At 46.8% G+C, this 14,029-nt stretch overlaps 1 protein-coding gene across 1 annotated transcript; it reads left to right on the top strand.

Moving 5' to 3' along the window:
- Positions 1-2,992: 2,992 nt before the first annotated feature.
- On the top strand, positions 2,993-11,634 carry c1ql1l (complement component 1, q subcomponent-like 1-like; the record flags this gene model as incomplete). Its single annotated transcript, XM_084322793.1, has 2 exons — positions 2,993-3,655; positions 11,455-11,634. The coding sequence occupies exons 1-2, from the start codon at positions 3,008-3,010 to the stop codon at positions 11,632-11,634; spliced, it is 828 nt and encodes a 275-aa protein (XP_084178919.1). The 5' UTR covers positions 2,993-3,007.
- Between the last annotated feature and the right edge of the window lie 2,395 nt (positions 11,635-14,029).

Genomic DNA, 14,029 nt, shown 5'->3' with positions numbered 1-14,029 from the left:
GCATCGATCCTGATGGCCTGGGGATAGAAGCTCCTTCTGAGTATCTCTGTGGTTTCCCTGAGACTCCGGTATCGCTTGCCTGAGCAGTTCAAAGAGGCAGTCAAATCATAACATTTATGACATACAAGATATACAAATATACAGTACTGTTTATTTACAGACAGAGTCCCCCCCCCCCACCCCACCTACTCACCCCCCCCCCCACCCCACCTACCCAACCTCCTCCAATGTACAGTTTCTTCCCCCTCAAATGTATATACTCTCAAATGTATATAATGTAACAGTACTCTCTTCTTAGAAACTGTCTATTAATCAGAGTTTCCAACGCCAGGGTCTACAATATATGACAGGCATTGTACTCTTAAACAGTACTGTACTGTATATTTGTAGATCTGGTATGTCATAAATGTCTGGATGTAACAGTACTGTCTATCTGTATGTCATGTATGTAATGTATGTTATGATGAATTGAAAATGGGGGACCCTGATGTAAACAAGACGAAAGTCTTTCTCTGGTCTGCATCCCCTTAACAATTGTGTGTATTGAGCCGTACTGTATTGTACCCATTTAGCAAGCTAGCTCGCGCTAGCTAGTTAGCAAGTCAGCTTCCTGTTTAGCAAGCTAGCTTGCGCTAGCTAGTTAGCAAGCTAGCTTGTGCTAACTATGTAGTTAGTAAGATAGCTCATGCTAGCAAGCTAGATCGCATTAGCTAGCTACCAGTTATGACTTGGACCAATGATTCTGTCAATATATGTGTTTTTTTATGATAAGCTTTTGGCTTATCATACTAACTAGTAATCTAGCTAGCGAGCTAATTAGAGTGAGCTAATGCAAGCTAACTAGACAGCTAGCTTGTATGGTTTGATTGATTGATTGAACATTTTATTTAACAGATTGCAGAATGGGTACAATACAGTACGGCTCAATACACACAATTGTTAAGGGGATGCAAACCAGAGAAAGACTTGTTTACATCAGGGTCCCCCATTTTCAATTAATCAAGTTTCTTTATTAGTTGTCATACAAAAATACAGAATACTTTTATATGAAATGCTTCTTTCTGTTTTGCTCCTGAGAGTGTGCTAGATAAAAATAGATAAGTATAAAATAAGTATAAAATAGAAAGTGTAAACAAAAGTGTTCAATATGCATGATATATACAATATACAATGCAGAGTAGAGAAAAAGTTACTGAGTTACAATACAATATACAGTACAATGCAGAAGTGGGATGAGGTACAACTTAGGGTAAGGTGCAATGACGTATCAGTTGTAGTGCAAATCTCTTTACCAATAAATATAAAGTGTGTTAAAGTGTCTAAAGTGGGTGCTACAGTGAGTTGTTTATTTAAAGTAAGTGTGTACGTGTGGATGTGTGTGCTGTGAGTGTATTTGATGGTTTGTTACATAGTGTTATTGTCGTTGAGCATCGATCCTGATGGCCTGGGGATAGAAGCTCCTTCTGAGTATCTCTGTGCTTTCCCTGAGACTCCGGTATCGCTTGCCTGAGCAGTTCAAAGAGGCAGTCAAATCATAACATTTATGACATACAAGATATACAAATATACAGTACTGTTTATTTACAGACAGAGTCCCCGCCTTCCACCCCACCCACTCACCGTCGCCCCCCACCCCACCTACCCAACCTCCTCCAATGTACAGTTTCTTCCCCCTCAAATGTATATACTCTCAAATGTATATAATGTAACAGTACTCTCTTCTTAGAAACTGTCTATTAATCAGAGTTTCCAACGCCAGGGTCTACAATATATGACAGACATTGTACTCTTAAACAGTACTGTATATTTGTAGATCTGGTATGTCATAAATGTCTGGATGTAACAGTACTGTCTATCTGTATGTCATGTATGTAATGTATGTTATGATGAATTGAAAATGGGGGACCCTGATGTAAACAAGACGAAAGTCTTTCTCTGGTCTGCACCCCCTTAACAATTGTGTGTATTGAGCCGTACTGTATTGTACCCATTCTGCAATCTGTTAATAAAATGTACAATCAATCAATCAATCAATCAATCAATCAATCAATCAATCAATCAATCAATCAATCAATCAATCAATCAATCAATCAATCAATGTCTACAGCACTACACAGTGTGTAATGTGATGTCTCTACAGCACCAGTGTGTAATGTGCAATCTGTTAATAACATTTTCAATCCTTTGAATACAGTAATTAAATTTACAGTCCAATGAAATGAGGACTATTGTTTTTATAGTGGTACTATGTGCACAAATGACCAAATGTTACACACTTACACACACACACACACTGCAACCACAAGAGCGCACACACACACCGCAATATCGTGTGTAACCACAAGAGCGCACACATGCAATACCGTGTGTAACCACAAGGGCACACACACACACAGATTCAGGAACCGGACCCCGCCAAGCAAACTCACACACCGCAATACCGTGTGTAACCACAAGGGCACACACAAAGTCTTGAAAATTTACTTCCAGGGGACCTTTTTTTTTTCTCAAAAAAAATAGCACCAGGCATATCAGCAAGCTGTTTTCTATTGATTGCAATGCTCGTGCCCGTGGGGACCAGGACTCGGTCCCCACGGGAAAAATGGGTCCCCACGGCGTGAGTGATATGTCAGGTCATGGTCCCCAGCAGGATAGAAAAACAAACACACCTACACACACACACACACACACACACACACACACACACACACACACACACACACACACGCATACATACACACACACACACACACACACACACACACACAGAGAGAGACACAGAGTGAGACACAGAGTGAGAGAGAGAGGGAGAGAGAGAGAAGCTCCAGTTTTGTGTGCGGTGTCTCCGGGGGGATCCGTCGCTGTGTGTGTTTTTCGGCCAGGTGGACGTGGTGCCACGCGCCCGGCAGTCACCATTCTCGCCCCGGAGAGCTCCACGCTGGCAGCGCAGCCCCTTCCCAGGCTGAGCATCGGGCGGAAGACCCTGGTCGCGGCTGCCGTCGGGGTCATGCTGGTCCTCGTCCTGGTGGTCCTCATCCCCGTGCTGGTCAGCTCCGTGGGCACCGATGACAACAGTGCCGCCAGCCACTACGAGATGCTGGGCACCTGCCGCATGGTGTGTGACGCTTTTCCCGGCACCGGCACGGCAGGCGCACAAGTGGCCACCAACACCGCCGTGGCGGGCCTCCGGCCGGACAGCGAGGCAGACGCCCCCCCGGGCGACCACAGCATCGGCCCACCGCTGCCCACCTACGGCACCCACGGGCCGCAGGGGAAGCCGGGACGCCCGGGGAAGCCCGGACTCCCGGGACTGCCCGGAGAGCCGGGTCCTCCGGGACCCAAGGGACCGCCGGGAGATGGCAGGGACGACGTCAAGGCGGGGACCGTGCTGGGCGTAGGGGCCAAAGGGGCGCTTAGCGTGGCCACCCACAGCGCCGCGGCCCGTGTGGCGTTTTTCTCGGGACTGCGAAACCCTCAAGAAGGTTACGACATTCTGCGGTTCGACGACGTGGTGACTAACATCGGGGATAACTACGAAGGCGCCACGGGCAAGTTCACCTGCAAGGTCCCCGGCACCTACTTCTTCATCTACAACGTGCTGATGAGGGGAGGAGACGGAACCAGCATGTGGGCTGATCTCATAAAAAATGGCCTGGTGGGTAAAACCTTAATCTTCATACTCACAATACATACAATCTAGACTCACGGTGACCACAAAATAGATTATAATTTTTTTTTGTAATTATTCATATGTATACCGTATATATATTTCAAAAGCAACAGCTATTGGATAATTCAACTCAAAATCTAGCCCTTAACTGACATTGCCATATTATGTGAAACTGTGCCAACCCCTTGAATCATGCACCGGAATGAACTTGCATGGAAATGCTCAAGGAGCAGAGAGGAGCAAGTGCACTGACAGACTAAATTGAGTAGTCATGCATTCATGTGTGTTATGATTTAGGGTCTGGCTGAGTCTGGTCTTACAGTCCCCCCATAACAAGGATGCACAGTGGCAAGCTGCCAGCCTGTGTATCTTGGCGTATTACACATCTAATCATATATATATGCCATGAAGTGAGTGCCAACAGTGCAACTGCATCACACATCAGTTGCCAAGGGGGCTGTCCAGTTCAACGCTTGTGCCGTTTCAAATCCATGGAAGCATGAGGTGGTAGGAATTATCGGTCTTATCAGTTTGATATTGGATCATGATATTTACCATATTTTGTCTTCTGGTGTGTTTTAAGCCTTGGGAGTTGGCATTGAGCAAAGACCATGTTTAAGACTAACATGCGGGCAGAAAAGTGGCAATTTTTACGACTGCATACCTATTTTGCAAACCAAAATACTATACTTTATACTTATAGTCTCTTTTGAAAGATAACATTCTGAAGTTTATGTTACAATAAAGAAAGATCACTTTTAGTGCTAATGAAATAGAGTAGCATAGGTTTGAACTTGAGTTGTAGAAAAACTTGTTACTCAAGTTTTTCTGTAGTAGTTAGTAGTCCAGAAGTAGTATTTCCCCAGAAATTCATACATAGCCTGAAGCCTTATGTAGTAACTGTCCAAACTTCATAAATATCCATTCAGGGGTGGCTACGTGGTGCAGTGAGCAAGGCGCTCACCACGAATACTGGAGACTGGGCTCGAACAGGTATGCCTCCCTGTTCGAGCCCAGCGCTCCACATTGCTTTCAGTTTAGCTGGTCGTCCGCACTAATACACATTGGCAGTATTAGGGGGGGGGAAACTGATGGGTGGGGATCGGGCGTTGTGGACAGCGACTCCTACAGGTCGGTTGGTGCGCCTGCGCAGTAGAATCAGGAAGCGACGGGGGCGGGGCCCCTCCAAAGCCCAGACCCCTGCCGCTGAAAGATCGAGACGCGCAGGTGGAAAGATGCGTATCGGAGGGGACTCGTGCTATGTATGACTTAGTCCACATTGCAGCCGGCTTGTGGGAGGCATGAAACAGTGTTCAAAGACAGGGGAGGGTTGAATTGGATGATACGAAAATTGGGATGGTAGAAAAATTGAAAATGGGAGAAAAAGTGGATTAAAAAAAAAATATATCCATTCAGAAATGAGTGATTAGGAGTGATTTTGGTAAACTTTGTACAAAAGAAAAGCTCAGTTTTCTCATAGACTTCAATTCATTCTGCGGTTTTTCTCTTCCTATTTTCGCTTGTGAGTTTTTCACCTAGATCCCTGATATGTACATCCGCAGCTGGGATATCATTGGAAAGCCACACTCATTGGCTACAACTCTGTCCATTCATTTTCGAGGTCGCCAAATGATTGACGGAACTAGAGCCCCAAGAGTCGAGAGTAGTATTGTGTGCGTAATATCGTATACTTTGCGCAAGCCTCAAATATCGGCATGTAACTCGAGAACCGTTGAACGGATGTTGTCACCTGAAAGGGTTATCAACAGGGAACAAATGGGGCTTTAATTCGATATATATATTGTATTAAAGAATATGCACACCGAGCCACTAGAGGTCGCCAAAGTGCCTGTGGGCAAATCGTCCTCAAAAGGAGGATTTATTAAGACTTTACATTGACAACAGACTTTACATTGACGAGACAAACTTTACATTGATGAGACAAACTTTACATTGATGAGACAAACTTTACATTGACGAGGCAGACTTTACATTGACGAGATAGACTTTACATTGACGAGACAGACTTTACATTGACAACAGACTTTACATTGACGAGACAGACTTTGCATGTCTAGATGGCTTGTATCCAATGGCTCTTGGAAATGTGGTTGATTGGTGAAATCAAGTCAACCCACTTGAGAACCTGTGTGTATGAAACAGGTTGTAAAGGTGTTGTACCTCCGGTCACCTGCACCGCTGTATCCTCCATCATCAGAGTGGAAGACAGCGTCAGGGTTAGGAGACAAATGGAGGAGTGGAGGGACTCTGGGGAGGGAAGGCGGGAAGGAGGGAGATAATGATAAGGGTTGAGGCTGTGTCACCCTCATCCCCCTGACATCCATCATCATCCTGTCATCCATGGCCGAACATCTCCTCAGACCCCACGGCACCCGCGACATGCACTTTCTCGCTCAGCCGGCACTAATTAAGAACCTTGTGCCGCCATTTTGGTTATCTCTCTCTGTTTGTGATCCTTTTGCCATTCCTCTGTTTCCATGGGGAGGGGGATTTATACACTTCTCTAACTTGTCTGGTGAAGTTATAGTGTACCCTGCACCTGCAAACATGCCCTTTGGTGACTGGCTGGCTGTCTGTCTTAATAATAACTTTAATAATAATAACTTTATTTATATAGCACCTTTCATACATGGATTGCAGCTCAAAGTGCTTCACAGCAAATAGCCAAAAATTTACATAGGCATACAATTAGCATACAGTTGACAGAATAAAAACAATAGAATAAGAATAGGTATAAAAGATATAAATAGTGCAATGTAGAAAGTGCATAAGTGCAAGAATAGGCATAAAATAAGTACAATAAGTACAGTGTTGCTCGAAAGCATGTGAACCCCTCCGGAACAGCCAGTCTCCCAAACACCCCATGTGTTAATGTGGACGAATGTTCTTTGGTGACTGGCTGACTCTCTGTGGTGACTGGCTGGCTGTCTGTCTTAGTGTGGACATGTCCTTTTGTGACTGACTGGCTGGCTGTCTTTAGTGGCTCAAGTCAAGTCAAGTCAAGAGTTTTAATTGTCACGGCATACAGGTATACAATGAAATGCGGGTGGTCTTGCCCGCAACGATGTGCAATACAGTGGTACATATAATAGAATCAAAAGAAGAAACAACATTGTGCAGTAACAGGTAGCAGGTAACATGGAGTGACATCTCGGTATCTGTACATAGTTATTTACAGCGCATGTGTGACATGCTAGTTAGCTTTGGTAGTGCAATACACTGTTCCTGTTATTCTAATTTAAAGTGTCCTTTCCTTTGGCCATAAGTGTGCGTGTGTGCGACATGAGTGTGTGCCCGCTCATGTTAAAGTGTTAAGTGGCTGCTCGTGTGTGAGCGTGCACAGTGTGCGTGTCGTGTGTGTGTTCATGTGTGCTTGTGTGTGGACAGTTCAATGTTCTGAGCACTCAATGTACATTGTTCATGGCTCTGATGGCCTGGGGGAAGAAGCTGAGCCTAAGCCGCTCTGTCCTAGTAGCTGGGATTTGCAGGCGTCTGCCTGACCTCAGCAGCTGAAACAGGCTGTTATTGGGGTGGTGAGGGTCTTTCATTATCCTACAGGCTCTGGATTTGCACCTCTTGTTGTATAGAACCTGCAGGGGGGGTAGTGCAATACCCGTGGTACGCTCGGCTGAGCGCACCACTTTCTGTAGGGCCTTCTTGTCCTGTGCCGTGCTGTTTCCATACCAGGCAGTGATGTTTCCGGTCAGGATGCTCTCTACAGCTCCTGAGTAGAAGGACTGGAGTATCTTCCCCGATACTCTGAACTTCCTTAACTGTCTCAGGTGGTAGAGACGCTGTTTCGCCTTCTTTACTACTGTGCCTATGTGTGTTGACCATGTCAGGTCCTCTGAGATGTGGACCCCCAGGTACTTGAAGCTGCTCACCCTGTCCACGGTAGCCCCGTTTATCATCAGTGGTGTGTGTGTCTCCTGCTGTCCTCTCCTATAATCCACGATCAGTTCCTTGGTTTTGCCAATGTTCAGGAGCAGGCTGTTGTCCTGGCACCAGCGTTCCAGTACCTCAACCTCCTCCCGGTAGGCCTTCTCGTCGTTGTCCGAGATCAGCCCCACCACCACTGTGTCATCTGCGAACTTCACTATGGAGTTGGAGCTGAACTTGGCCACACAGTCGTGTGTGTAGAGTGAGTACAGCAGGGGGCTCAGAACACAGCCCTGGGGGGACCCGATGCTCAGGGTGATGGTGTTGGAGGTCTGACCCCCCACCCTGACCGCCTGGGGTCTTTCGCTCAGAAAGTCCAGTACCCAGGCGCTCAGGGCGGAGCTCAGACCTAGCTCGATCAGCTTGTCCACCAGTCTGGTGGGGACTATGGTGTTGAACGCTGAGCTGTAGTCAATGAACAACAGTCTCACATAGCCCCCCTTCTGACGGTCAAGGTGCGAGAGGGTGCTGTGCAGTACCTGGGAGACCGCGTCGTCGGTGGACCTGTTTGTCCTGTATGCAAATTGCATAGGGTCCATATCACTGGGGAGGGAGGCACAAATGTGGTCCTTGACCAGCCTCTCGAAACATTTCATGACCACAGAGGTGAGTGCCACCGGTCTGTAGTCATTTGGACATGCTGGGGAGGGTTTCTTCGGCACAGGGATGATGGTAGACCTCTTGAAGCAGGCAGGGACCACTGACTCCGCCAGTGATTGATTAAATATGGCGGTGAACACAGGGGCCAGCTGGTTGGCACAGGTCTTGAGTATACGTCCTGTTATGCCATCTGGGCCAGCAGCCTTCCTGGTGTTCACCTGCATAAATGCTCTTCTCACACTGTGTTCCGACAACGAGAGAGCGTCCCCCCCCCCTCGCGGTTGCCCCCCCCCCTCCACAACAGCCGGCGCGCCAGTGACGTCACTAGCCGGAGAGCCGGCAGCGCCACTGTCTACACCAAACCGAGCGTAGAAGGTGTTGAGCTTGTCCGCGAGGGAGGCGTCGTCGCTCCCCATTGATGGGGCGCTGACTTTATAGTCAGTTATTGTCTTCAGTCCCTGCCATAATCCTCTTGTGTCGTTTTGTGCCATTTGTGTCTCCAGTTTGTCAGCATATGTCCTCTTAGCAAGTTTGACAGCTTTGCGTAGAGTATAGACTGAAGCCTTATACTCCTCCATGTTTCCTGACTCTCTACCCAGGTTGTAGGCGGTGGTACGAGAGTTCAGAGCTGCTCTAATAGTGCTATCCACCCACGGTTTCTGGTTTGGGAAAATCCGCACCGTTTTCCTGAGGACAATACCATCAGCTATTGTTGTTATGTAGCACACCACTATGTCTGCTAGTTCACTGACGTCACTGGCACTTCCTATGAACATATCCCAATCCGTGTCTGCAAGCACGTCCTTGAGCGTGGCCTCTGATTCGTCGGTCCACTTCTTTATCTCACGTGACACGACGGCGTCACGTGATCTCTGTTGATATGCCGGAAATAGCAAGATGGAGTCATGATCGCTCGAGCTTGTGGACCCCGTTAATGGCGGAGCGGCTACTGCCTTGTAACCCGCTTTGAACGGGGAATAGCAGTGGTCGAGTGTGTTCTTCCCTCTGGTGGAGCAAGTGATGTGTTGAAAAAAGGACGGCATCACTTTCTTCAGGTTGGCCTGGTTGAAATCGCCGGCCACTACCATCGCTGCGTCTGGGTGTTTGATCTGGTGACTGTTGAGATGATCGTGTAATTCGCCCAGCGCTTTGCCCGTATTCGCGTGTGGGGGAATATACACGGCAGTCATGACGACTGCTGTGAACTCCCTCGGGAGGTGAAACGGACGACATAGGATAGAAAGATGTTCCAAGTCCGGCGAACACGAGTTTGAGAGGACCTGCACCCCCTCGGGATTAACCCAGGAATTGTTCGTGATGAGGCAGACTCCGCCGCCGATGGTCTTTCCTGAGCCAGCGTTGCGATCTGCACGTAAGACTGTGAAGGCATCCGAGGGAGAGACGCTTTTGTCTGGGGTCGTCGACGTGAGCCATGTCTCTGTGAGACATATAATGTTGATGTCTCTCATCTCCCGTTGGAACCGGACCCTCGCTCTCAGATCATCCATCCTACCCTCCAACGAACGGGCATTCGCCAGAAAGATGGATGGAATTGCTGGGCGGTAAGCAGCTCTTTTTAGTCTCAATCTGATACCTCCTCGTCTCCCTCTGTGTCTTCTCCTGCCGTCGCCTTTGTTCTTTTCTTTGCCGCCATCCTCCCGTCTGATTTCTGCTGGCCATTCTAGGTCAAAAGTGTCTCCAAACTCCTCTTTGAGCCCGGGGTTCAGGTCCATAAGTGTCTGACGGTCGTATGACGTACCCGCCAGTGTTGCTTTAAATAAAAAAGTAGCAAAAACAAACATAATAGCTAAAAGTGAGTACATCGTTGCGGAGCTAAAACCAGAGGCGTCTGACCAGAGGCGTCTGACCAGGGTCGCGTCCTCTCCTGGCTAGCTGGCTGTCTTTGGTGGCTGACTGGCTGGCTGGCTAGTAATTAGCCTGCATTAACAGATTGACCATTGTCCAATGTTCCAACTCTTGAGATGTGTGCGCAGAAAGAGTAGACCATTAAGCATAAGAGATGATACCCAGTGCACTGCCTTCCCCTCCCTTCCAGCAGGCCAGTCTGACTCTTGAGCTGTTTCAGTTGAGTCACGGCCCTTATTCATATTGTATTTGCCACAGGGGACATTAATAACGTACTGTGGTCTCAAATTCCTATTCAGTCCACCTTTGTTACGAAGATCTTATTTGTGGTCATACATGTGTAAATAGGTGATTCAAGAATCAAGAGGTTTATTTGTCACATACATACCAGGGCATCATACAGTGAAATGCGGGTGGCCATGCCCGCTTTGATTGTGCAATAATACTAAATAATAAAATAGACATAATAAACAGGTAATAGTAATAGACAGATATGGTGCTGTTCTGTGGTACTGTGTGTTCTGGTCTGTGGTACTGTGTGTACTGGTCTGTGGTAGTACTGTGTGTACTGGTCTGTGATACTGGTCTGTGGTACTGTGTGTACTGGTCTGTGATACTGGTCTGTGGTACTGTGTGTTCTGGTCTGTGGTACTGGTCTGTGGTACTGTGTGTACTGCTCTGTGGTACTGTGTGTTCTGGTCTGTGGTACTGTGTGTACTGGTCTGTGGTACTGTGTGTTCTGGTCTGTGGTACTGTGTGTTCTGGTCTGTGGTACTGTGTGTACTGCTCTGTGGTACTGTGTGTACTGGTCTGTGGTACTGTGTGTACTGGTCTGTGGTACTGTGTGTTCTGGTCTGTGGTACTGTGTGTTCTGGTCTGTGGTACTGTGTGTTCTGGTCTGTGGTACTGTGTGTACTGCTCTGTGGTACTGTGTGTACTGGTCTGTGGTACTGTGTGTACTGGTCTGTGGTACTGTGTGTTCTGGTCTGTGGTACTGTGTGTTCTGATCTGTGGTACTGTGTGTTCTGGTCTGTGGTACTGTGTGTTCTGGTCAGGGACAGGGAGAACATGTCTGTCCGTGACTCGTTTGTCGTCTCTTTTTGTTTCTGAGACTTTTTGTGTGTCAACAGCGTTTTTGATACATTTCAAGCAACATCCCTATTGAGACATCACTCACATCGACGACAACGTGAGCACAAAGTAAACACCCATCTTTTTTTTGTTTTTGTGGAATAATAGCACACGACTCATTCACTCAGTCTCTCCACACACATACTCCTCCTGGCTTTCATCTCTCTCTCTCTCTCTCACTCACTCACTCTCTCCGTCTGTCTTTTATTTATTTATTTTGTTTGCAGGTCAGGGCCAGTGCCATCGCCCAAGACCAGGATCAGAGTTATGACTACGCCAGCAACAGTGTCATCCTTCATCTGGACGCCGGAGATGAGGTCTTCATCAAACTGGATGGGGGCAAGGCCCATGGGGGCAACAGCAACAAATACAGCACCTTCTCGGGGTTCATCCTGTATGCCGACTGAAGACCGGGGGTGGCTGGGGAGGGGTGGGGTTGTGTCTGGGGGGTGGGTTTGGGGCGGCAGGGGTGAAAGGTAAAAAAAAACGTGAGAGTACAGTCACCTCCTGTCATTCACTTCGCTCTGGCAGTAAGGTTGACATTGCTCCTATAGCCACTGATCCATGGTCAGTTTTATTGTCCGACCCCTCCCCAATGCCTCCGCTGTCCAAGATTAGACTAGGTGAATCAATAAGGCCATGGCTCTGGTTAGTGGTAACCAGACTGCTGTTCCACTTCACTTCATCCGTACCGCCGTCATGAAGCAGGGTGTCTACGCTACTATGGGGAGGAACACAATGGGGTTGGGGGGGGGGGGGGGGGGTGACAGTTGTCACAACGTGTCACGCTGACGTGTGGCGACGTGTTTGACAGTGGCAGACGAGAGACACATGTCATTTCTGAGCTGTGTCATTAAAGAAAAGCATCCCGGAAATCCAAAGTTTTTTTGCATATTGTTGTTACGGTTGTTAAGCTTTTCCTTCTCATGGTCTCTGTATGATCAAATATTGAGCTTGAATACATGTGGGGAGAAGTAGTTTGCCACAAGCAGCACCGACATGCCATATACCGGACCCGGAGTGAGACTGTGATTTTGGACGACAGACATCGTGTCATAAAGTGTCATGCCATGTATTGAGTTGGAAAATTATGTCATGATTTACCCCAATAACATATGGCATATTGTTAGTGTAATAGTGTATTTAATATGAAATGTTGATGTGCTAAAACACAGTGAAAGAAGTGTCTGTACATAATATCCTGTCGTGTGTGTATATCCAAAACCCATATATCTGTTAGGATGTTGACGTCTTTGTCTACAGTGATGTTCAATGCATTAATTTTTTTTTGTGTTCTCTCATGCATGCATTATTTTCTTTCTGTGCTTTGTATGTTCCCACAAATATAAGCTGATATGAAGAATAATAATACCGTTTTATGACTGTTTACAGTTGATGAAACAACGTGATGGACACAATGAGTGTTTTGGAAACATTTAAAGGTAGAAAATCTGTAAAACATCTAGGCAAAAGAGCCCTTGTGTGCTATTGCACTTTGTAAAAAGAAAAATGCAGTTTTGGTCCGATGTGTGAGTTGAGTGGGGATAGGAGAGAGGGGTTGCTATTGCCAAGAGAGGTCTGGAGAAAATCACAGTATAATAAGCTACCAAACTCCAACCCACATGTCAGAAACAAAACAAAAAATGTAAACAAAGTGCAATACCAAGCAGGGCTCTTTTGCCTAGAGTGTCTACCTTTAAGTGTTGTACCCCCCTACCCCTTATTCTGTGCTTTTGACTTTTTGGTAATAAACAGGATTTCTTCTGCAGTTCCACTGACGTTGCCCGTTCATTTAATGTCACTCCGTCTTATCCGTTTGTTGATCAGTGGCTCACGCGGACCGGCCGTCCACGCACTCGCCTCCCATCTCGTCCCGTGACAGTGACAACGCACAAGAGAGAACAGCGTCAACAACAGCACAGCTTGGGGCAATCAGAGCAGGAGACAGAGATACAGGAGGGTGGAGGGGAGAGAGAGAGGGGGGGGAGGGGGAGAGGGAGGGGGGGGAGAGAGAGATAAAGAGAGAGAGAGAGAGAGAGAGGGGGGGGAGAGGGAGGGAGGGAGAGAGAGAGAGAGGGGGGGGGGAGAGAGAGAGAGGGGGGGGGGGGAGAGGGGTTCACAGCTGTGTTAAAATGTCAAATGACTCGAGAGATAATTGCGTCTCACAATCAAAGAAGAGATATCGCTTTTTATGTAATGGGTGAGGAGAGAAGAATGATGAGATGCTAACAGTGAAAGAAGGGTGAGAGGATGGGTGTTTTGCACGTTATTCAATATAGTTGCTACAGTATATTCCTTTGATTTGAGCTACGGAAGTATTGAGTCTTTCTTGCTATGACACTAGAAGCTCGTTTTGGGGCATAAAGTAGGACTTTTTTCTTTCTTGAGACAGGACGGCTGAGATGGAGCAGCCCAATCTTACTAAAATATGTAAATAAAGAACTAATCGACCACAGGAATAAAGGTATTGTACATATTGTGTATTTAGGTTGTGTACATATTGTACTTTATGTAATAAGTAACATATTTACGTATTGTTTCGGAAATGTACACTGTGTTAATTGTACATATATATATTTAATTTAAAAAAAAATTTGTTTGTTTACTTTTTCACATTTTCAGAAAACCTTTGAGTTCCCCTGCTGGGGAGCAAACTCGGGACACTCGCAATGTGAAGTGTCTAGACCTCAAGACTACCAAGGCCAAGATTTTTTGCCTTGCCCAAACCCTAACCATAACCACATTGTTACCTTAAACTAATCATAACCATCGAACCCTAACACTAGCCACACTGTTACCTTC

The sequence above is a fragment of the Notolepis coatsorum genome (genome assembly GCF_963971535.1).
Source record: "Notolepis coatsorum genome assembly, chromosome: 10".
NCBI classification, from domain to species: Eukaryota; Metazoa; Chordata; class Actinopteri; order Aulopiformes; family Paralepididae; genus Notolepis; species Notolepis coatsorum.
Note: the sequence above shows the minus strand (reverse complement) of the source record. Positions and strands in the feature narration are given on the sequence as shown.